Source organism: Panthera tigris, chromosome B1, assembly GCF_018350195.1.
Source record: "Panthera tigris isolate Pti1 chromosome B1, P.tigris_Pti1_mat1.1, whole genome shotgun sequence".
NCBI classification, from domain to species: Eukaryota; Metazoa; Chordata; class Mammalia; order Carnivora; family Felidae; genus Panthera; species Panthera tigris.
This window is the reverse complement of record NC_056663.1, coordinates 3,076,532-3,102,124: the sequence shown is the minus strand read 5'-3', so window position 1 is coordinate 3,102,124 and position 25,593 is coordinate 3,076,532. Positions and strand designations below refer to the sequence as shown.

Sequence of the window (25,593 nt, the reverse complement as noted above, 5' to 3'; positions counted from 1 at the left end):
AGCTGGGCCACACTTTGGCCTATTTATTGGGTCTCATGGATCGTGCAGAATTAAAAATGGATTTTACAGGGGCGCCTGGGTGGCTCGGTCCATTAGGCGTCTGACTTAGGCTCAGGTCATGATCTCACTGTTCGTGAGTTCGAGCCTCTCCGCTGTCAGTGCAGAGCCTGCTTCGGATCCTCTGTCCCCCCTCTCTCTCCGCCCCTTCTCCCTCTCTAAAAAATAAAAATAAATTTAAAAAGGACATAAAAATGGATTTTACAAATAGAATCATGATGAATTACAAATGTCACTCCAGACTTTAGTGCATGGATTATGGTATATCCAAAAAGAGAGCGAGAGAGAGAGAGGTCAGACTATATTTCCTTTCTGTGACTCAGTGTATCTCCAGTGCTCAAATATAATCTATAACAGTAATGAGCTCTGCTGGTTAATGGGGATACAGCATCCCCAGATTCTAATAGCATTCTTATAAAGTATCCCAAATAAAATTCTTCCTCCAATCAGATTCTTCTTGTTTGATACAATTCCTGTTGACACCTTTCTGTTTGGTCATGCCTGATCTTTTACTCCTTCATTTGTGAGTTTTAAGGAATTTGTCAAATAAGCAGACTAAGGAATCTTTTAAAGCTCCCTTAAAAACTATGTCCAGGGACTTCCCGCAGCACCCAGTGTAGCCTTGGCATAAACTGGGATGGCACGATGCAGGACTAGGTGCAGTGTTAATGTTGGGTCCTCTGTGGTGCCCACTCTTGGTGGCTTCCTTCAGAACACCTGGGGCAATTTCTGGAGAGACCTTTTGTTCCTATTTCATCACCTGGATCTCCAGATAAACTAGAGCCACTTAAACAACGTCCACGTCCACGTTAGTGATGATAAAGCTTCCTTGACTCACCATCCCTGTTATCCAAATACACTGCCAACTGAAGGGAGACAGAGTGGACGCTGCTCGGAATGAGTCCTTGCTGAAGACACAAAGGCCCCGACTCAGAGATGAGGAAGAAGTGGAAGGCCAGTCAGAAGGCGTTACTTGGAACCTCTGTCAGTTTGTCGGTTATTTCTGATCTCCTCGAGATCTTATCATCTGTGCCAGCTTTAGTCTTTGACCTGAGAGTGTGCACGTTTTGGAAGTGCCCAGACCATCATCCGCCTTCTCATCAAAAAAGGCAGAGACACGGAAAGCCACATCCCACCTGAGAACTTTGGGGATTACCAGGGTATTTAATACTAGAGGAGAGAGACACAGAGAGAGAAGTGGAGAGAGCAGGGGGGCGGGGGGTGTGGGGCGGGAAGAGAAGATTGGAAAAAGTCAATGATGTAGGAACATGAAACGGAGTGGGTGCCTACCACTCCTCGTGCCATCCCAGGGATGACTGATGTCAGCTGACTGACCCAACCAAGTAGAGGCAATTACATTTTTAAAAGTAAAAACAAACTCACAGAGAATTAAAAAAAAAATTAAGGAGAGCGATATCAAGGATACCTGTTTTTCAAACTAAAAATATTCACGTAAAAATCAAATATCGGTGGGAATTCCCTTTCAAACCCCTTTCTTTCAAACCATATTTCTTTAGCAATTTCCTGGGTGCAGGGAAGAGATATTCTGTCCACGTTATTAGGAATCTTTGTCTTACAGATATCTTCAAACTCCTCCCATTTTGTAAAAGATGAAAGATTTATACGATCTGAAGGGAAACCAGAGTATGAACTCCTACCATTTTGAATATAGCAGTCATTATGTCTCGTGCTAACAGTATTGACCATTCATATTAGTTACACACATTGCTACTGTCACATTTAAATTATTTTTACATTTAACTTCTGGGTTGTTTGGGTTTTTAAAATTCGTTGCATGAAGGTAAGTGAACTCACTGTGTGCTTGTAGTCTGGAGGAAATACGAGACACGTGTTTGGTGCCGAACCTGATGAATGCTCTTTCCTTTAGTTTCAACATGGAGCCCAGTTATGATTTCCTACATATCTATGAAGGAGAAGATTCCAACAGACCTCTCCTTGGAAGTTTCCAGGGTTCTCAAGCCCCAGAAAGAATAGAGAGTAGTGGAAATAGTCTTTTTCTGGCTTTTCGGAGTGATGCTTCCGTGGGCTTGTCGGGGTTTGCGATTGAATTTAAAGGTACTGTGATCAGCTTAATTTGTGTGTCAAATAATTTGTATCAAGGTTTATTCATTGTAAGCATTTATCTCTGAGGTCTTGTGTGACTGTTTCATACATAAAATGCTCGCATAACATAATGTTCGATATTTACAGTGGGGAAGAAAATCCAGAGACACATTTCTACCTTTGCTGAAAGGAAAAAAGAAAAATGAATAATTTCTTTTTCCCCCAACTCATAGTCATGTAAAAATAAATTATGATGTGTGTATTGAAGGATTTGATGACATTTAAGAGTTGGGGCATCTCAGTTGGTTAAGCGTCCGACTTCGGCTCAGATCATGATCTTGCGGTTTGTGAGTTTGAGCCCCGCGTCGGGCTCTGTGCTGACAGCTTGAAGCCTGGAGCCTGCTTCCGATTCTGTGTCTTCCTGTCTCTCTGCCCCTCCCCTGCTCATTGTCATAGTCTCTCTCTCTCTCTCTCTCTCTCTCAAAAATTAAGAAACACTAAAAAAATAATAATTGTTATTATTTTAACGTGTGTTTTAATATCCTCTCATTTGTTTCTTCAGAATGACTAAGGTTAAGTACATCAGAATAGTAGTTTTATCTCCTTGCTTTTCAGCGTGTGATTTTGTGGCCCTCACCTGTCTCCACCACCCATGGGCACTGGTTCATGAGGAGCCCCAGCCGAGGCAAGCTTCCTTGTTTGCCCACCAGATGGGTGTCTCCCACTTCGTTTGGGACCCCCCCCATCACCTGTTGCCAGAGAAAATAGAGACAAACTCAAACACAAACCACCCTAAATTAAGCATTTTTCTATAGCGTCCATGAAAATAATCACATTCTTTTCAAATCCATGTCTCATGGAAACCAAGAACATATAAGATATATGACAAAGAATTAGAGAAAAGGACTTAATGAAATATCAATTCAGACTAGTGAGCGCTTTAAAAAAATAATGAAAATATGTATACTGATTTAAACTTGAGTTACTTATCAGTGATTAGAATTGTCAAATAAAACACAGGACACATTTCATGTCTGTTAATGCTTCAATGGACTTATGTTTCTTTATATGATTTTAGGTAGAAAATTAATCTATTTCCTTCTAAACACCAAAATCTACAAACTTACTGATTCTTATTAAAATGCCTAAGAGAAAAATATTAAACTCAGCAGTCAGAGGAGTTCTTGTGCTTTGGGGATGGGATCTGTTAATGTTTATGAATAATGAAAAACAGCACATTTAGGCATTTACCATATCATCAGACAGTTTCTGGAGTAACAAGAACTCACAGACGTGCACTTCACCACGACAGTGCCCATTCTAGAATGAGCTGCAAAGCACCACCCCTCCTCTAAACATAAGGATGGACATTTGTCACTGCCCGCCTGTGCACTTTGTGCTCTCCAGGGCCTCCTCGGCTGGACGAGGGAATAAAGGAGGAAGGAGGTACGTTCCTAAGGGTAGGAAGAGAGACGTGCATCTTTTGTGTAGGTTCTTTCAAGACCAGGGCAGCTGTCGAACTGGGGGCCACAGCTCTTCATGTTTTCAAAGCTCTCCAGGAAAGGCTGTGAAAAACAGAAGTAGCAGAAGACAAGGAAAGGTCGCAGTAACGGTGCTTTGGTCAGCTCTCCGGCAGGACGAGAAGTAGGAGGCACGGGCAGGGTCACTGAGCCACAGTCTCTGACACCGGCTGATTGAACCCACTGTCCTCCCTCGCGTGAGTTCTCAGAGGCGTGTCCTTAGGGAGGAAGGACATGAACTGTGGCAAAACACACTATGTTATGAAGTCATCGAATTAGAAAATAGGACAAACCGTAAGCGAAAACCGTGTCTGTGATTTATCACGAAACATCCTGAAGCGAGAGCTGGAGAAATAGAACCACAGGATTAGAGGGGGTTCATTTGGAGAGATGAAGACACCTGCCATCAGAGACCTAACTCAGAGACACAGAGCAGGCGGTCGTGTACATGGTGTTTAGTGAGACAGTAAACTCTACTGAAAGGGATGTGTAACAAATAAATGATTGAAAAGGGTGAAAGGGCAATAGGCATGTATGGTAGACCCCTTCTCTGTGGTTTTGCTTTCCTGGTCTTGGTCTGGGCCACTGGAGGTCAGTGGGGCCTGGGCGACCCGTGGTCAGCAGGGTCTGGAAGCACATGCTCCGCCCCCTTGAGCTGGACTCAGAAGGGCACCAGAAGGTCCCCAGGAGCCTGACACTGGTCATCGCGTCCAGGTCACTCATGAGCTTGGGTATATTTTATAGTTGTTCTATTTTATTAGTAGTAATTATTGCTAATCTCTTAAACTCTCATAGGCATATATGTATATATAAGTAGGACAAAACATAGTATACATAGGGTTTGGTACTCTGTGCAATTTCAGGCCTTTCCTGGGGGTCTGGAAATGCATCTCCTAAATAAGGGGGACTGCTGCTGTGTACTGAGAAAATTTTTAGTACTTTAAGAGAGAGAGGAAGCATGAGCCCAGGAGGGGCACAGAGAAGGAGACACGCAAAATCCGGACTCTGAGCTGTCAGCGCAGAGCCCGACGTGGGGCTTGAACCCAGGAACTGTGAGATCATGACCTGAGCTGAAGTCAGAAGCTCAACCGTCTGAGCCACCCAGGCGCCCCCATAATACATTCTCAGAATACGTGAAGTCACCAATTGCCAACGAGATCTCTGTTTGGCTGATGTTGACACAGATCATTATAAATACAATGGAAAATATGGAATGAATACAGTTAAACAGCCCTCTTTTGTTTCCTCCAAGCTTTCCCAAACTTCGTGCTGTTCTCTTCCTCTGCCACATGCCATCCATTCCTAAGAGGACACACAATGTTAAGTCCTCAAAACTCACTCCACTTTTAGTCTGTCATGGCATATCTGTTAGAACCTCTCAGGATGGTTTTCCTGCAAACAGGAGTTTGTGGAAATAATAATAAGCAACAGATGGACAATCAGTAAGAAACAATTTAAACAGCATAATCAATATTAATTCCAGCCAAAGAAAATCAGTCTACCACTTATAATTTCCAGAGATCTTTTCTATGTGAATGAAGGAATTGACACGCGTCAAGCCAGAAGAAGAGTGAAAACGTGTCTATTTTATCCACTCAAGTCACCCTTGAGCATGTATTGATATTAATGACCTTAATCCCTCTGTCTCTCTGTCTCTGTCTCTCTCTGTCGCACTCACACTCACACACACACACAGACATGCACACACAAGCCAAACTGTATTTTTATACTGTCAGTTAAAAAATGAAGATTAATGTTTCAGGTATCTTCTAAATTGATCACTTGAACATCTATAAAATTCAGGTCTAGAGCCTTCTGACATTACCAGGAACTTTGATGATGGCATGAAAAATGTTGACATGTATAAGCAAAAACGCCATTCAAATGATGAAGTACAATATAACTATGTAACTATATATATTACTATATATATATATAACTATATATTTATAATTATAAATTATTTATATAATTGTATATATTTATAACATATTTATATATTATAATTTGTATATTATATATACTTATATATATACTTATATATATTATATACTTACATATATATATAGTTATCCCTCCATTTAGAGATATTTTGGAAGGTCTATTGAATATAAAGACATTTAAAATGGTAAGGTTACCAAAAGTCAACAGGAATTAACCACATAGCTACAAGTCTCAGAGGGGAAAAAAAAAGACTGGTTTCTATTTATATTTGGGAACAGATAGGCTTTTAGTAAAAGTTTCTTTTCAGTTTATTTCTTTATTTTGAGAGCGAGACAAGGGAAGGGCAGAGAGAGAGAGAGAGGGAGAGAGAGAATCCCAGGCAGGCTCTGCGCTGTCAGCACGGAGCCCAGCGTGGGCCTCGGACTCACAAACCGTGAGATCGTGACCTGAGCAGCAACCAAGGGTCGGACGCTTAACCATCTGAGCCTCCCAGGTGCCCCAAGTGAAAGTTGTTACACTTCTGTTGGGCTTCCAGGTCCACAGTCCGCAGCAGACCAGCTCTGGCCCTCGCAGAGCTGCAGGGGAGGACAGAATGGAGGGCGAGGTGCAGCCCGCTCTGTGCCTAGAACGCAGCCGGCCCTCACCTCCCTGCGGGCGGTCACCGCAGCCAGGTCGGAGCTGTCGGGAGGTCGTGGCGGTGAAGGTGCGGCGACTGGCGCTTATCCATCGGTCCGACCCCGCCGCCAGGCGCTGTGCCCCCGAGTGCAGGGAGGGAGCCCTGTGGGAGGCCCGGAACTTCTCCTGTCCTCCCTGCCGGTCTCCTCTTCCCGGTATCAAGTGCTGAGCACTGGCACGCACCGAGCCCGACCCCGGGAGTGGCCGGATTCTCTCATGGCCTCTAGGGCGTGTGGTTTCACATCAGCATGATTTAAGCGCAGTGGTAGGAAATGACCTCAGCTTTTCCAGCCTTGCTTTCTTTGCTTCAGTACTAGGTTCCGTAGCAAACAGAAACAACAAAAAAAACAAAAAACTCGTAAAAAGTAATGTTGTGTTTTTTACCTAAATGAAAGTGATTCAATAACGATTCTGTAGTAAAATGTGGCTTTAAGAAAAGAAGCGTAATTGTATTAAGTTGGAGTTTTTCCTATTTTCGTGTTATTGAATTGTTAACTTGGTAGTCATCACATTGATAATGACATGTCGTTATTAATAATATTAACTTGATACTCAGCTACTAACTTGGTTATTTGTCCATCTATAAATACTTTTTGAGCTTTTCTCATACACCAGGCACTGTTGTAGGCACTAGATAAAATGAGCAAGCAAACAGAGAAACAGACAGAAGCTTAAGATCCCTGCCCTTACGGAGTTGACCTTTGCTTCTACAGAGAAGCCCCGGGAAGCCTGTTTCGACCCTGGAAATATAATGAACGGGACACGCATTGGCACGGACTTCAAACTTGGCTCAACCGTGACCTACCAGTGTGACTCTGGCTACAAGATTGTGGACCCCTCCTCCATCACGTGTGTGATCGGAGCGGACGGAAAACCTGCCTGGAGTCAGGCCTTGCCTTCCTGCAACGGTACGCGTGGGCCCTGTGCTGTCCTTCGTAACACTTTTACTTTAGAATGCACGGTCTCATTTGACTTTTACTTTAGAACACAACGTCTCAGGGGCGCCTGGGGGGCTCAGGTCATGATCTCACGGCTCATGAGTTCAAGCCCCGCATCAGGCTCCGTGCTAACAGCTCAGAGCCTGGAGCCTGCTTCGGATTCTGTGTCTCCCTCTCTCTCTGCCCCTCCCCTGCTCATGCGCTGTCTCTCTCTGTCTCAAAAAAAAATAAATGTTAAAAAAAAATTAGAATACAACATCTCATTTTACTTTTACTTTAGAATGCAATGTCTCATTTTAGAATTGCTGTCACGCTTCAGTGCTGTAGTCCCCTAACCAGTGGTTAGGGTTAGATTCCCGTACAGAGCCACTGCGGACTAAGTATTTCACATGCCTTGATCATTTGATGTATGGCCATTGGCACAGGCTTCGGGAAGGGGTGACATTTTTCTCTCAGATAGTTTGGCATTTTTAACTTCTTTTTTTTTTTTTTTAATATTCTAGGCCTGATGTACATTAAGAGGTACTAAGTGACAGTCTCCAGATGCACTCTTCTGCTTCTGTCTCTGCCTCTGTATTTCAATGTCTCTCTCTCTCTCTCTCTCTCTCTCTCTCTCTCTGTGTGTGTGTGTGTATGTGTGTGTGTATGTGTGTGTATACATGTATATATGTGTATACATTCATGTGTCATTCTCCCCCCAAATATCACTAGTTGTAATTCTTTATATGGGCATTCAGTTACTAAATCCACATATTAAAAGGTAAGATCAACCTTCAAGAGCCGACCGAACTAGGGCACCTGAGCAGCTCAGTTGAGTGTCTGACTCTTGATTCTGGCTCGGGTCGTGAATTCACAGGGCTGTGGGAGTGACCCTGGGTCAGGATTCGTGCTGTCAGTGGATCCTGCTTGAGATTCTCTCTCTCCTTCTGTCCCTCCCCAGCTCATGGCACTCTCTCCCTCTCTCTCTCCTTCTCTTTCTCTCTCAAAAAAAGAAGAGACAGAACTGACCTACAGTGACAGCAGTCTGGTGGCAGTTACCCCGGACAGTGCAGTGACAGAGACAGATGTAGATTTCCGGGTCTCTGGCCGTGTCCGTATGTTAATCTAGTCAATGATTTCATAGGACTGTCCATAGACCAAAGTGTTCGAGCTTTGGGCATATGACTTGTAACCTCTACCCTGAGATGATGCACATTAAAAAGAAGATGGTAAAGCCCATGGTGTTTGCAGAAAAAAAAGTGATTTCCAAGTTATTTTAGGATGAACTCAGGTACCAGTTTAGTTAGATATAATGAACTTACCAAAAGCTTTCTTTTTCTCCCCCACTCAGGACAGCTCACGTTACTGGTCCCTTCAGACCAAATAGGTCAAAATTTTTTTAATTTTTTTTTTTTAATTTTTTTAATTTTTATTTATTTATTTATTTATTTATTTATTTATTTATTTATTTATTTTTATTTTTTAGGTCAAATTTAAAAATTAAACAAAAGAAACAAACCAACGTAATGCCCTTGGTCGCATTGTGACATCCGTGTCCCTAAGTCTGTGTGTGAACCCGAGAACTTGTCGATTTAAGAAGCCACCTTGCCAGGACCCAGCCCTGGGTTCTGGCACAGTAAGGACTTCACACAAGTTTCTAGAGGAAATGAATAAGTTAGTGAAAAGCTAAAAATAAATTTTCATGGAAAATTATGCAGCCTGTTAAATCTTCCTAATCTGACATGTTTTAATAACCAAAATGAAAACAGATTCATCGACGCTTCTCAGATTCCAGGTCTGGAAGAGCGAACGATGCCGAGAGAGGGAAGCAAATACACCGTGCCCCCCCCCCCCCCCCCCGATGCATAGTGCATGTTTCCATGTTTTTCATTAACGTCTGAACTTAACCAGTAAGCTTTGGGTCCTCAGCATCGTAATCTCTTCTGTGGAGGGTGAGGAAGCTAGCCAGCCTCATAACTCATGTTAACTGCAAAGTGCGTGTGGGACCCTGTGGGATTTCCTTGTTGCAAATTTGCGTTCCCCCAACGCCATCAGGCCCGGGATAGGGGTGGCTGTGTGCCTGCCTGCTCTGTTTCGGTCTTGAGGAAAAGCCAGAGAGGAGTCCAGTTCCACATCCACTCTTAACCTCACGTGCGAGGTGGGAAGGTGGTTCGGTGCCTGTAGGCCTCTGTGTCTTCTCGTCAGGGACAACGGTGATATTTGCCTGATACCCTCTGTGGACCTATCATAATAATCATATGGAACGATAGCTGTAAAAGATGTAAAAATCAGGGCGCCTGGGCGACTCAGTCAGTTGAGCATCCGACTCAGCGCAGGTCATGATTTTGCGTGTGGTTCATGGGTTCGAGCCCCACATCGGGCTCTGTGCTGACAGCTCAGAGCCTGGAACCTGCTTCAGATTCTGTGTCTCCCTCTCGTTCTACCTCTCCCCCACTCATGTTCTGTCTCTCTCTATCTCAAAAAGAAATAACCATTAAAAATATAGATACGTAAAAATCCACGTATATTTATGTTACATTTTGTAGAAACTTAATATGTCACATTTTAATTATATTTAAAATGCACATGCCCTTTATAAAATATAAATAATGCCATATACGTAAAATAAAATGCCCAGTAACCTCATAGATTTGGAAGGGCCTGAGAAACATCATTCATCTCAAATTCTTAAAAAGCAATCTAAAACTTCTATTTCAATGTTTATTGTGATTTTTTACTTTTGAGATTTTGGAAGCCACTTGTTATATATGTAAATTACTCTTTACATACATACACATATACACACCTGTAAGTGTAAAGGGAAATTAATCTATAAACATAATAAAAATATTATTTATATTATTAATAATAGATAAACATATATAAATATATTGAAATATATATATTTATACACCAATAATATATAACATTAATAAATATAATGTTTATGGATAACTAATAATATGAATAAGTAATATATATTTTTATTATGTTTTTAGGTTTATTTCCCTTTATACTTATAGGGTGTATATATGTATATGTATTTCAATACATACTAAATATAGATCTTGAAATAAATATATTACATTAAATAAAATATATATTAAATGTAGATTAAATATATGTGTGATGTACATGATTCATGTACATGTATATGTAAAAATAATATGCATATATAGAAAGCAAATTTGTGAGGGAAGTTTGTAAATTTTAGCACCAGGCAGTGTATTTAAGTCGTGACCATGAAGGCCAGCTTGTGAGTCAGTGCCTCCCCTGGCTCTATTTAATGAAAAATGCTGAAAAGCCACATACTTAAGTTACCATGTGAGCTGCTTTGGGCAGGTTGGACAACATGGAAGTTTTGGGGTCCTTCCTGCTAAATTTCCTAAAAACTAACATGAGGGGTGTCTGGGAGGTGACACAGTGGAACCCAGGCAGTGCTCTCACGGGAGCCTAGGGTCCTAGATCGCCGTCCCAGAAGTGGGTCCAGGGCTGCCTGCAGGCTGCTTACCTAGGTCTTGAGGACCCCACTTTCCAGGGGAGAGGTTCTCAGGGTGGGGACTGGAGCAGGGCCCAGGGGTTATCCAACTAGAGGCGGCCAAATTCTGGCTGCACCACCCAGGGCTCAGGACATAAGAATGCCTACCTCACCAGTGTTGGAAAGATTAAATGGGATATGCATATGGCTGTCTCAGACAAAGTAGGTGCTCAATAAATAGAAAATCTGGATTCTGTATGTAAATCTTAATCTACCTGTAAATGGAATACATGATCCTTTTAATAAACCAGAGGGCAATGATGGCAGACTCTTGGTCTGACATCCAGTCACGTCGTGACTGTTGAGCATGAAACCCCAATAAGTGCAATGCCCTTACACACACCCCAGTTCCCAGCAGACATCGCGCGTAGATAATGTGTGAACAGAAACACCTCCCGGGATATAACTTTCTACAGAGGTTCTAATATTTTTTCTTGTATTCCACTAAATGATCTGTACATCCCAGGTGTGGTAATATCCCTCTTCAGACATCTCCATAGAGGATATATATATATGGGGACCAGAGTAAAAATAAGAAAGAAGGTGAGTTTTAGACTTTGTTAAATAATAATGCAGGAGGAATTAAGTTTGTATTAAACTCAAATACAATTTGAACCTGTGGGGGAATGATAGCCACAAAATAAACATAAATAAAAGAAGTCACGGGGCGCCTGGGTGGCTCAGTCGGTTAAGCGTCCGACTTCAGCTCAGGTCACGATCTCGCGGTCCGTGAGTTCGAGCCCCGCGTCGGGCTCTGGGCTGATGGCTCAGAGCCTGGAGCCTGCTTCCGATTCTGTGTCTCCCTCTCTCTCTGCCCCTCCCCCATTCATGCTCTGTCTCTCTCTGTCTCAAAAATAAATGTTAAAAAAAAAAATTATAATAAAAAAAGGTTACTAAAAGAAGTCACATTTGGATAATAGATACAGAATCAAATTTTAAATTAGAGATTATTTCTTCTTCTGTATTTGAAGACCCATAAAGCCAAGAGCAATTTCTGTTTACCTGTCATCAAAGTGCACAACACATAAATTTTTATTTATGCTATTTATTTACATTTAAGTAGAACTCAAACTACCAAATCATTAAAGTAGAAATTACTTCCCCCCGTAGTTTATTTTGGATCTGTCATGGGGAATAACACATTTTGTGCATGAATCACTACATGTGGATCATTTAGATGACCAGCTAAACCAGGGATTTCTGCTATACTGTAAACATTTCAAGCCTGAATGCCTCAGTCTATTAAGCGTCCAACTTCGGCTCAGATCATGATCTCACGGTTCATGGGTTCAAGCCCTGCATCAGTCTCTGTGCTGGCAGCTCAGAGCCTGGAGCCTGCTTCATATTATGTGTTTCTCTCTCTGTTTCTCCCCCACTCATATTCTCTCTCTCTCTCTCTCTCTCTCTCAAAAATAAAACATTAAAAAAACATTTCAATATTCCATATATTATGGAATGCAGGCCGCACGTTCTGGACTAGTTTATTTTACATGTAGAATATGATTTTTTTTTCTTGGTGATTCATCTGTTGTCTGCAGTTTTTCTTCACTGAAATTTACTGTAAATTGAACTGAAATTGAAACAACCCAGAGCCTGTTTCACGGGTCAGGATGTTAGCTGTGTTGTTTCAGTTTACATTCAATTCGATTGAATTTTGTTGCCTTTACATATGAGACATACATTTCAGTTAACCAGATGGATGAGTGAATTCTTGTTACCATCTGTAGTTATGATGTTATTGCTCTTTATTCATTTAGAAAATTATCTGTTTCATGCATTAATTACCAAAGAGCAAGAACATCTTTATTTTTCGTTTATCACATTAACGTAAAATAATGCCCATTACGGAAAAGACCATACCTATCTGCGTCTGAGGTCAGCGCAGTAACACGGACAGAATAATCATTAAGAATGAAATGAAAATCCTATACATATTTTTGTCAATTTCGCAAATGTTTGCTTGTGTTCAGAATAGTTCTGGTGCTTATCTAGAACGTGTAAGCACAACCCGATGCATCAAGGAAGCAGTGGACCTAAAATGCCAGGTCAGTTTCCTTTCATTCCATCTTTTTTTTTTTTTTTTAATGTCTTGTGTTATCACAAGATAATTCTCTTTCATCCTGTCCTTGAACAAAATAAATACTTGTAGGTATACTTCCACAAATGCATCACACGGTGTCCTTGATAAGATTTCTGTCTGTCAGATCATTTGAGCATCCAAATGTTACCCCAGTGGTGATTGGCTTCCACTTTTTATTTATACCTGTGGCTTAAAATTTGAACTGGATGGATTTTCTAGGTTTAAAAGAAAGGATATTTGCACAGTTACCTGCTTGAGTTTTATATGGCTGAGCAAAAAATAGATTTCTATGCTTCATGGTACTTACTTTTTAAAATTTGAACTGTAAACTTTTAAGGAAAAAGTAGTTCTGAAATACCCTGGTTGCATTTATATGGATGAGGTGAAAAAAAAATTAAGCGACGTATCTAAATTAGTAGAATAAGTCACCCAGCATTTCATGTAGAACCTTCAGCTTGAGAGTTTAACTTCTATCAACAAGTTAAAATAGAATTTTTCTTTTTAGAATTGTAAAATGTCAGTGTAAGTGTCGTGGGATGATAAAATTATTCTGAATCAAGACACCAGCGGGAAGACCACACTCAGTGTAGTTAAAGAAAATCTCTACCTGTTGATCATAAGTAGATCAACGCTGTCAGATGCGTAAGCTGTTTTCCCTTGAAACTTAGAATAAGACTTCAGTTTCCCAAGCTGTTGTGATGTATGGCTTCGAACTCTCACAAATCACGAATGAGGTGCTTTGACATTAATGTCAACATAGTCCAAGGAACTTTGTTAGTTGCGAAGAATGCCTATCAGTTAGGACTTGATAGTGTGTTAATTAACATTGAAAGGATTAAATATATTGCCTTTGATTTGTCTTTTGGTGCTTGAAAACTGTCTTACCAAGAATAAACAAGTTGTACAAATCTACTTTCTCAAACACTAAAAATGATTCTGACTTGAGGTCCATGGGGATGTATCTGAGACCAGGAGCAGCGTGGTCAGGCTGCAGGCAGCAGGGTCCGGGAGGCTGGTAGTTCAGTGCCTGTCCCGGGTCACACTCTGCAGACTGGGACGTCTTCTGAAGTCACATTTGACGGATTGAAGGATAGGGCGTTTAATTAAAAAAACTGGGAGTCACGAGACTAGGATTCAATTGAATGTCTGTTTGAACATGCTTCCAGAGTATTTTCGGTGTTGTCCCAGTGTTTTCAGTGTTTCCTTAGCAAAAGTAATGCCCAAGTGAATAAAATAATGAGAAGGAAAGTAAAGACACGCACACGCGCGTGTGCGCACACACTCACACACACACACACAGAGCTCTGCACGTAACACTTGTTACTGTATGTGCCCTGGCTTTCTAGTTATGAATCAATTCAGTTTTCAATCAAACTTGCAGGAAGAGACCCCGGCTTATTAGTAATTCTACATGCTACTCTTGAACTGAGTCTTTGAGATGAAAAGTTCAACAATGAAAAGCTAAAAGCAAACATTATTTTTTCTAAGCTCTGTAGTAATGTAAAAACAGTAGAAAACTGAAATAATTTTTGTAGCTTTTCAGTTAATATGACTGATGCCAACCAGAAAATTCTCGTGAGACTCAAAGTAACTCAGGAATCTATTCATTTCAGGCTTGTTAGTTTCTTACTAACATTTTCATGATCATTTTAGCACTTCTGGGAGAGGTTTTGGGATTTCCTGAGACCATCATAGGTTTTTCTCCTAAGTTGTCTTTATTCAAACTTGGTAAATCTCTGCTTTTCTTTTCCTTCACTTCCCACAGCGAAATTAAGTAGTTTTTCCATTGGCCACTTTGTTAACTTTCTTTTTTAAATTTTTTTAATGTTTGTTTTTGAGGGAAAGAGTGTGAGCAACAGAGGGAGACAGAGTGTGAGTTGGGGGGTGGGGAAGGGGCCTAGAGAGAGGGAGACACGGAATCTGAAACAGGCTCCAGGCTCTGAGCTGTCAGCGCAGAGCCTGATGCGGAGCTCGAACTGACGATCCGTGAGATCATGACCTGAGCCGAAGTTGGACGCTCAACCCACTAAGCCACCCAGGCACCCCCCCCCACACACACACTTTGTTAAACTGTTGAACAAACCAGGTGAGATGCTCATTTCCTCAGTGTTTTCATCCTCCTGCGGCCCCGCCCCTCTCGAGCAGGTGTGGCGATGGTTTTGCACATGCTGTTTGCTTACTCCCTCTTGCAGCTCCCTGCGGAGGCCAGTACACGGGGTCCGAAGGGGTCGTTTTGTCACCAAACTACCCTCATAATTACACGGCCGGTCAAATATGCCTCTACTCCATAACGGTGCCAAAGGAGTTTGGTAAGTTTGTCTTTCTTTAATGTTTTATTCGTGGTCATATTTGTTTCGATGTTAATTTTTCTGTCATCTTATAAACAAATCTTTCGGCTCTGACTATAATAAAAAATATAAAAGATGACTTGTGTTAAAGCAACAGGTTTTCTAAATGTACACAGCATCCACTCCAGTCATTTTATCAATGTCATATAAAATGCGTAAATTTTCTTCTAAGATTCTGATCCAGAATAATCAGAGAGAATCAGTTTGGCTTGACTCATCCTTTGTTAGAAACTGGTTCTTTTTGAGGCAGGATGGCCAAGTGAGGTGGGCCAGGGGAACACTGGATGCCAGTCTGCACTTGCATTTCTCAGTCAGATGCTGACGGAAGTCACTGGATCAGTGAGCTCACCTTCGAATGGGTAGAGATGTCAAAGCGGGCAGATCCCCATGTGACCCCTCAACACCTCGCTTACCAATTTCCCTCCTGAACTCTGCTTCCAGCCTGAGCCAGCTTTCCGCATGGCTTCTTCTCTAGAAGGGCCTTCCTGCCGGGTCTGCACTGGGTTTTCCCAGAGCTGGATTCCCACACCTCCAATCTCACTCTTGACCACGGACATTTCCTTTGACTTGGGTTCTTTTCTGGAGTAAACCAGATAGTCGTTTTTATAACTTTGTAGACCAGGTTCTTTTTTTCCCAGTAGTACAGTGAAAACCCTACATGGCTAAGTTTTGTTTTTTTCCTTTACATGTGATGTAGCAGCCATCCACTCATAGACGGACAGCAGATAAAGATTCTAAGGCTAGAATCTGTTTGAGGGAAAACCTTTTAGAAAGTACAGTTATAACACAAGTAAGTTACTTGTTGGGTAAGAAATTGGCACACGGGAGACAAACGGTTTCTGGATGGCAAGTAAGTTGTTCTGCGTGTGTGCGTTTGCACAAGACGGGCAAACATTTCTAATAAATGTTAACTTGGTAAACGAGTGAGGTCTCGAAACACAAGTCGTACGCGACGCCCGATGTCACATGATCACAGCTGAGCCAGTGGTCCTTGAAATTTGCTTTGATATACGAGTGCTTTGGATGACAAGCGTGTTTCCGGAAGGCGTTATGCTGGCAAACCAAGGTTTTACTCTATTTATTATCTACAGGCCTCTTCGAAACTGACGAAAACCTTCACCAGGAACTTACTTTAGCCTTAGGTGTTTTAGGTCACGGGCCCTTCATGAACCGTGTGACGAACTTGCTTGCTATTTTACCACACACCATGTAGTGTCTACCCTGGGCCAGTACTCAAGACTGTTAGGGTTTTCGGGCTGGGCTTTCCTTGGTGTTTAAGAGATGATGGACATGCTCGTGGAGACCAGGGCAGGGGGACCAGCTCCCCAACAGGCAAAGGGCTGGTTCACTTTGTGAATGAGACAGCTGTTACTCTCGTTTAAAAAGTGAGAGGGCTTCAGAATATCTACTTTGCTACAATAAACAAACAATAAAACTTAGAATAGCTCCTGATTCTCACTCTTTTTGCTTGACCAATTCCTTTAAACCAATGTCACTTCTTCAGCTCCCGTTAATTCGTTTTTTCCACCTAAGTGCTTAACGACATCCTCCAGTTACTTTCCTATTCCTTTTACTTTTGTTCATAGATAAACGGTAGAACGTATTTATCACAATGGAATATAGCAGCCATATTCTATGATTTTAGTTTATTTCAAAATTTATTGAATTGTCACAACACAATTATGATTTCCCAGCAGATAAAAAAAAAAGTCACACCTCTATCATAAATATTGATCAGAGTTTCCCAGTCTGAAATGTTTAAAGATATACATTTATCACATTCGATCCAGACAGAAAATTAAATTTTAATTTGAAATTAAAATAGTTGCACAGAGGATTAAATGAAAATCTATACTGCCTTATCTTGTATTATCTTTCTTCTTTTCCTTACTCTCTCCTGGGAAATAACTCAGTTCAACAATTTTGGGGGCACCTGGGTGACTCGGTTGAATGTCCGACTCTTGATTTCTGCTCAGGTCATAATCCCAGAGTCATGGGATCGAGCCCCACGTCAGGTTCTGTGCTGCGGATGGAGTCTGCTTGGGATTCTCTCTCTCCCTCTCTCTCTGCCCCTACCCTGCTCATGTGGTCTCTCTGTCACTATCTCTCTCTCTCTCTAAAATAATAATAATAATGATAATAACAAACAATTGTGATAAGGGCCAGGATGAATAAAACATAGTCTGTGCCCTAAAATGCCCACTTTTTAAGTGCCACATTAGCTCAAGGTGTGGGCGTCGCTAGGTGGGAAGAGGCATGACTGTGGTGAACACAGGTTCCAGGCGGGAAGTAACATTTGAGGCAGGTCTTCAGATACTCCAATTCTCTCCCTGTTTTCACCCAAAGTGTCACCAAAGTACCTTTCTACGACAAAGCTCTGATCATGGAAACACCTTGATACACATTTTTTACTCCCATTTTGCCCACGAGAAAACCCCGCGTTTTTAGGTCCTAAAGTCTCAGGCTGCGGTGGCTTTTGCTTTCCAATCCCCTCCTTGTCTCTTACCCACTGAGCGCCTGCCACACCAGGCCTTTTGCCATATTTGTCACCTGCAGAGTTTTGCTTTCAATGTTCACGTACTGAAATAATTCCCTGCCCTTCATTCTTCCCCCCAAGTGGTTTAACTTCTCATGCCTCAAGGAAGCGACACTGCTCTCCCCATTATGAGACATGGACTCTCCCCCAGGGAGACCCCGTGGCCATGAGCACTTGTCAGTCTTGGCTGCCCGTTTGGGGCAGAGTCAGTCATAGGTCTGAGCTCCGCCCAAGCAGCTCATCAGAGAAGCCTCATCTTGGCCAACATGTAGACCCACACCCGTATTTGTTGTGAGGAGCTCAGTGCACGTTGGCGTGTGACGGTCCTGGGACCACGTTTCTCTCTGGATCATCTTCAAATTCTGGTTCTAAAAGTTTCTTGACATTACGTGTCTGTGATTCACTTTTGTGCTATTTAAAAGACCCAAGCGTCCTGCCTCCAACGTGATGAAGGTTTCATTACTGGGGGAGGGGGGCTGCTATGAGAAAGGAATTGTATGAGCCAGAACCATGTTGAAATCATAAAATTCTCTTCCTCTTTCTAATTCTTTGTTTTAGAGCAGTTCATCCATTGGGGAAGTCCTCCTGGCTTACATGCTTCCTTTAATTATTTCTCTCTAGAAAATTATAAAGGAATTATAAAATCTTAAAATACATGTATGTATGTGTACATATACTCTATTACGTGCATACTGTACATGGTGCATATTATACATACATGTTTATGTATATATGTAATACATGTGTGTGACAGAATATATGACATATCTAAAACACACACACACACAAGCTATTACAGTTAGATTCCCCTCCATTTCGCCAACACATTAGTTCATTAGAATCTGACATGTATAATTGATACACACATATCCATTTCTTATGCAGAATGAGAATAATTTTAGTTTAAACCTTGCACATAAATAAGAATTAGTTGCTCCTTGCTTATATACTAAATCACAAGTGTTTCTAACTATTGTGGAGGCCTGTGTATTGTCACTTTGAGTGAAAAAGTTTATGAAGTTTGAAGTGCTGAAATGCACAGTAATGTTTTACTTGGAGGAGGTGTGTTCTTGCTATTTATATCACCTATGAGATAAATAAAATTGTGTGGTGGGGTCATAATAAACAGCTCTATGGTATGTTGCTGACCTGTGTATAAATCGCAATGAGTTCACGTGAATTTCACCTTGTAATAACAAGTGAACAATTTTAAATTCTTCACCAAACTGACATGTTTTTAAAACCAAGAATTGTCTTGATCCCTGTACCTATTGTACATGAAACGAAACATCGTTAACTGCTCTTAAATAATGGGGCAGCTTTATGGCTATTCTTGTATTATCCTAATGTAGTTCCAGAAAAAAATTTAATATTCAAACACATTGGGAACAGTAATGCTATTCCTTTTATTATGTTTCAAGACACTGAGAAACGAAATAAAATTGTTTAAGCCACTGAAAACTCTTAGAAAGCCGGGGAAACCAGTTCATGATTTTCTGCTGGGATCTTAGGAGCACGATCCTTGAGAGGAATCAGTACATAGGTGGTGTAAGCCTCCGTGTCTGTGTTTTTTAATAAGCGTTGTGCCACCCACCCCTTTATTTTGCAGTCGTATTCGGACAGTTTGCCTATTTCCAGACGGCACTGAATGATTTGGCAGAATTATTTGATGGGACACACCCACAGGCCAGACTTCTCAGCTCTCTCTCCGGGTCACATTCAGGTAAACATTCAAAGCATTTGATCTTTAATTTTATTTAGACAGCCAGGGTGACTCATTTTAAACTTGTCATTTTTTTTTTCTTTTTTAATGAGGGAGAAATGCAATCATCTTTGAATTTGCTTGCCTACTTAATAACATTGTATCTTCGATATAAAATTTCAACTGTATGTTTATCTCAGATATAAAACCGCTGACCATCATTTTACTTACTAAGGTTGTGGGAAATACAATATCCATCTCAAGAACAAAGGAAAATATCGGAAAAAGAAGGGATAATAAATGATCTTGTGTGTTCTATTTTCTATCCCATGTCCCCTAATCTTCCTGGTGATAAGCAGTATCAATATTGTGGTCTCAATCCTTGCCAACCTTTAAATACGTGCGTATAGAGATTCATCACACTCCTACAAGTACACGGGTGCGTACGTGTATACACATACACGGATGAATGTGTGCGTGTGTAAATGCGCGTAAACGTACATGGGGCTGCATAAAACGCGATGCTATTTCAAACTCATTTTGTACGCCGCACTTTTATTGAAAATCACATCTGCAGTTCTTTCCCTACGAAAAAGTGTATAGACCGAAAGTGATTCGTTTTAGTGCTGAATAGGATTCAGTTGATTAGCGCAGCACAATTTAATTAGCCCCTCATGGATTGGGACCCTGGGCAAACTGCAAGGTTTGTGCAGTCACTATGGTGTCATCCCTGATCTTGCCAACCAAGACTAAGTTTGATTATTTCCTGTTTTTCACTGTTGTTAACCAAGGTTCTTAAGACCTATGTCTTGTTCTTTTCTGCCAATGTCCAATGATGGAACGTCGAGAAACGCATCAGAAGATACAGATTTATGTTATGTTATGTTATATTATGTTATGTTATGTTATCTTAGACACAGACAGAGTCTGAGCGGGGGAGGGGCAGAGAGAAAGGGAGACACAGAATCCGAAGCAGGCTCCAGCCTCCTAGCTGTCAGCACAGAGCCCAATGTGGGGCTCGAACCCACGAACCGTGAGATCATGACCTGAGCCAAAGTCAGAAGCTTAACCGACTGAGCCGCCCAGGCGCCCCCAGAAGATACAGATTTAAAGTACTGTTACCTATTGACAAGTTCACCTCTGAAATGCTTATGTCATTCATATGCTCCTTAGTGGCACGTGAGAGAGACCATTCCTGTATAGTGGGTGTACTTTAAAAGGTAAAAATATATTTCATAAATTTATTTTTTCTGAATCTAAATGGTTTAGTATTTTTAAACAAGTTTAGATTCATATTTTCTTAATTTTCTTAATTGAAGTAAAATCCTAGCAAGTAACTGTCAAATAAAGTTGATTCTGAGCTACTGATAAATATGATTCTTGTATTTCCCACTTTGTCAGCTAACAGACTTACGATCAGTGCCTGCTTCAGAAGGAAGCATAAGTGAGATATTGATTAAATCCACATTTTAATAGAACGAACAGGCAAGACCAGTTTTAAAATCTTGATAGAAACAATGCGTCTGGGTCCTAAACCCAAAGGGAGATCTGATAAGAGTACAACAGCTGAGAGTGAAATTCCAAGTTAATAATAGTTATTTTCCAAAATATTTGCCACCACCCCACAGTGTATTCTACGGATCCCACTAATTACCTCTGGTTTTCTTCGTTAGGTGAAACATTGCCATTGGCGACATCAAATCAGATTCTTCTCCGATTCAGTGCAAAGAGCGGTTCATCTGCCCGGGGTTTCCACTTTGTTTACCAAGGTAAGGGTCAAAGGTCACTGAGCACACCGCTCTGCCCTCCCCGACCTCAGACATACTGCTATTTTCAGTTAAAGCACTAGCCATTTCTGCATTGTGTGTTTTTTTTTAATACTTAGGAAATTGAAGGTATTCATATGTTTATAATAAAACGATTTAATAAAAATATCACAATTTGCTTTCTGACACTTAAATATATATGATATTTCTCCTGCAAAGACACAATGACACCTCATTTATCTGGCATCATCAGGAAACACTTACTGATCAAATCCCCTTTGTCTGGCACTTTATACTTTGCAAAAGGATTGCATGTATATTATAGTTTATGTAACTCAGTAAAGTGTCTCATAAGAGTTTAGATTTCAGTACCTGCTTTCGTGAAATACATTTAAAGCACATTTTACAATTCCAGATCTTCCCGTAAAAAAAGGAAGTCGAAAAGGCAACTTAACGAAATCAAACAAAACCCAAAATACCGTCCGTGCCTCCGTGACTCTAAACACCCATTTTGTCTTATTTGTTCTGTTAACTTTTGCACCTTGACACCTTTATACTTATTTCTGAAATTGGAGCTTATTCAAAATGTTTGAGATTGTGCCAAGTTTCTAAACAATGAGGATTGTTTTGTTTTCTATCTCTAGAGTCTACCTTTGTCTTGTCTATTCAGTGCATGAACTTGACAAAAATCCATGACAACTGTTTATACACTTTCAGAAGCACAGAGCGGGTCTTTGGATGTAGGTTGTAATGGCCGTGAAGCTTGAGATGTGAGAGAGATTACCATCTTGGCGGATAAACTGTGTGTTCTAAAACAGGAAGAAAGACTTAGTTTTTCCAGGTCTCAATTTTGCTTGAGGCTACAGAGATTACTCGCCCCTCTTAGCTATTTTCCTCGGAAGTGGCAAGTGGCGGGGAAGCCCCAGGTGCCAGTAGCTTCTGTCCTTTACTAAAGACTTTGGAAAACAAGCTTGACATCATAGTGTTTGTAAAAAAAGAAAAAAAAATTACGGAAAATAGCAATCTGTCATTTCACTTACAACTCATTTCTAATACTCTCACGCTGCAAGACCCATGCCCTCAAAATGTTTTCCTAAAATCTATAAACTATACAATATTTCATCATAAAAACCTCACTGCTCAGGAACAAGATGATGTGTAAAGGAATGAGAAGGAATAGCGCCTTAAGTACACTTTTTAACCTGGAGACATTTAAGCTACTGACATTGACTGTCTTGATAAGGGGCTTTCCTTCCTTTTTGATAAAGATTAGACATCGAATAAAATATCTGAGGCAAATGACCCTAACTCTATCCTACTTACAAATACTGTCCTCAGAAGTCACGACTTTAAAAGGTATGTTTCTTGGCTTCAAGTAACATATCGCCATTAAAATGAATGAAAACAGAAAAGTGGTAAGAAAAGAAAATCATTTATAGGAGGAATATGTTTTCCTTGTCCTTAAGAGTATATAATGACTCTAACACCCTCAATATTTTATAAAGTCTCAATATACCTCCTTTTCTTGCTTTGTTCCTATAGTGAGTTTATGCAAAAATTGTCTTTTTATCAAAGCTAAATCCCTTGGAAGCAAAGAACTAGAATCATGAATGCAGTTTATAAATCACTTGAGAACACCTGGGGACGTTTTCAATACATCTGAAAAGTTAAATTGAATATTACTTTCTGAAAGATGCTGGTTACGTGGGAGCCAAGAAATTATATGAAATCCATTGTTTAAAAACTTTTTGAATAGCGCGTTCGAATACCACTTACGGCTTCATTCTTTCCTGACTTACTAAAGCTTTAAATTGCATGGGGAGTTTCTGCACCTGTTAGAGACATCGGTGGCAAAGTAGGTAGCGAGGTCAGGGTGCACGGAACCCGGACTTGACCCAGGCGTTCCAGCATCACTGCCTCTTGCGCTCCACTCCCCAGCCCTCCATGCCGCCCGCTTAATAATGAGGCCTAAGTAATGAAGATGTTTCCATCTTTCTGATCCTGTGGAGAAATGGATGTAGACTTTGTTTTACAAAGTGTCCTAATTAGCTTATGTCTTTGCTGGTTTTCCTTTGCTTTCCACACCCCTTAGAGGGAGAAGGGTCTATTTGAAAGGTCAGAAGTGGGAAAGACAGTGAGTTAGGACCCACGAGCACCCCAAAAGAGGCGAATGGAGGGGATCCCTTCCTAATCCGGTGCTTTAAATACCTGTCCCACATTAGTTTGTCAGTGACAACTCAGTACCTGTGAAGCCCTTCGTCCAGCTGCTTGGTGCTGTTGAATTGAACACTCAAGGACTCTATCTACTCAGGGTGGAGGAACTACTTTCCAGGTCACGGGTCCTACAAGCAGTAGTGTGGACGGAGATGGAGAAGACATGGTGCATTTCAGTGACAGGCAGGCACCTTTTACAGCAGGTGGCTCAGGAGTCATTCCTCCTGGGGCCACCTTGCATCCCCCTTGCATTCAGCCACCACACACCTCGGCAATGTGACAGTTGACTCGAGAAGCAAAAGCTGTTGGTAGAACCTACCAGGAACAGACATCTGGAGATTCTCCGGGAGTGTGAGGGTCCCTGGGGCTGTGCTAACATTTTGGTTTCCCAGCTGGACCGCTGTTGATGTTTGTCCTACATAAACAAAGTTCCCTGAAGACACGGCAGGAGCACGCCTCGCTTTCCGATGTGAATGCGTTCAAGTGGCTTCTTGGATTTCCTTTCAGGCAACCTGAGAGGGTGTCCCCTCCCTCCTCCCCCAGCACCCAGCGATTCCTGAGCCCTCCCTCCCTGAGCTCCCAGACCTACACACTGGCAGGACTGCAGTCAGCAAAGGGGATTCTGCACATTTTGATAATCTTTGGCACTCCGCAGAAAATGGATCGCGCGTAAAGTCAGTGTATTCTGGGGGCAGCGAGAAAATCAAAATTCATGTCACCCTAAGAAACCCACCATGTGGAACACTCACCTACTGTTCCTTAATAAATTGAGCACAGTCTGGTTCCTCTGGTGTTAGAAGAGCCCTTTTAGTCTATATTATGATGTGCTTATGTTGCATTTGTAGATTTTTTGGGGGCTCCAAATACACACTTTTTTTTCAGTTTTTTTTAATGTTTATTTATTTTTGAGAGAGAGAGAGAGACAGAGCATGAGCAGGGAAGGGGCAGAGAGAGGGAGAAACAGAATCCAAGGCAGGCTCGTGGCTCTGAGCTGTCAGCACAGAGCCCGACGTGGGGCTCGAACTCACGAACAAGATCATGACGTGAGCTAAAGTCTGACCTTGAGCCAAGTGAGCCACCCAGGTGCCCCAAATACACACCTTTTAATAACAGAATCAACCTTAGCAATATTGGAAACAACACAAGAGCTGACGTGCGTGGCCACAGAGACGACTGAGGCAGAGCAGATAAGTCTCCTGTCCTCTCCTGCTTACTCTGAGGCACATGCTAATTTATGGCAGGGTGGTTAAAAACCATCTGCACAACCCCCCACCCCCACCCCCGCCATGCTCTGTGTGTGCACGTGACTGAATGCGTCTATATTAAACTCGGCAGTCGACAGTGTCTCATGAGTGTACTACTATTTTTAACTCTCTTATATTTGTGCCTGGCTGTTTGCACAGATCATCCATTTTTCTTGGGTATTTCCGTGCAGGATTCAGCACTTCATTAAGTTCTCTCAAAATAAGTCATTCACACCAAAGCTAGTAAACCAGGTAGGACATCCTGAATATTTCAGGAGGGAAAGGAGGCCATGTGTTTATAGCAAGCTTCCCCTGAGTGCACAACTTACAAGTGTCAGTTGGCCGAGTTTCCATCTTTCTGGACACATTTGCTGTGTGGACAGGTCCATTCCAGATCCCCATCTGAAGCAGCCTCCCGCTTCCTGGCCTTCTGGCCTCCCGGTCTCCCAGATTCACTAGCTTGGGGCTTTCCTGTCCCAGGGTCTCCTACCTCCTACAGCAAGACTCACTGCCCTTAGCAGTGAAATTAACAGATAAACAACCTGGAAGCAGGAAGCACTTTTTCTGAGTTTGGGTAGAAAGAAATTGACATGAAAATTTCCACGTGAGGTCCTTCCCAGTTGTTTAAGTACATGTCTTTACTGATTTTCCCCAAACCTCATCTCCTTTTAGATGACATAAATTATAAGGTTTTCTACTTCGAAGAGACTCGCGTTTTGTATAAAGAGCTTATAAAATGCATACTTCTTACAAAAAAGACTGAGCATAAAGTTTTGTTCATAATTCAGTGATGTATGCTTGAATTCACTGACGAGTGATGGCTTGTCGAATCCGATTTTTCAACTACCCAAACAGAATGATTTTGAGAAATAGAAAATATCCCCCATCACTAAAGAAACAGGCAAGCCAGCCTCCCTTAGAGTGGCCAAGTGACTGCTGCGGGCATTCGGGTTTGTTACTACGTTATTGTCGGTGTCTGGTTTTGTCG

The 25,593-nt window shown here is 41.5% G+C and overlaps 1 protein-coding gene across 1 annotated transcript in view; it reads left to right on the top strand.

The window, feature by feature from the left end:
- CSMD1 (CUB and Sushi multiple domains 1) overlaps positions 1-25,593 on the top strand; it is a 669,247-nt gene that overhangs the window by 411,629 nt on the left and 232,025 nt on the right. Inside the window, exons 24-28 of the mRNA XM_042982757.1 lie at positions 1,946-2,133; positions 6,974-7,168; positions 14,988-15,104; positions 19,289-19,402; positions 21,055-21,150. Coding sequence (XP_042838691.1) covers positions 1,946-2,133; positions 6,974-7,168; positions 14,988-15,104; positions 19,289-19,402; positions 21,055-21,150 — 710 coding nt within the window. The remainder of the gene's footprint in view (positions 1-1,945; positions 2,134-6,973; positions 7,169-14,987; positions 15,105-19,288; positions 19,403-21,054; positions 21,151-25,593) is intronic.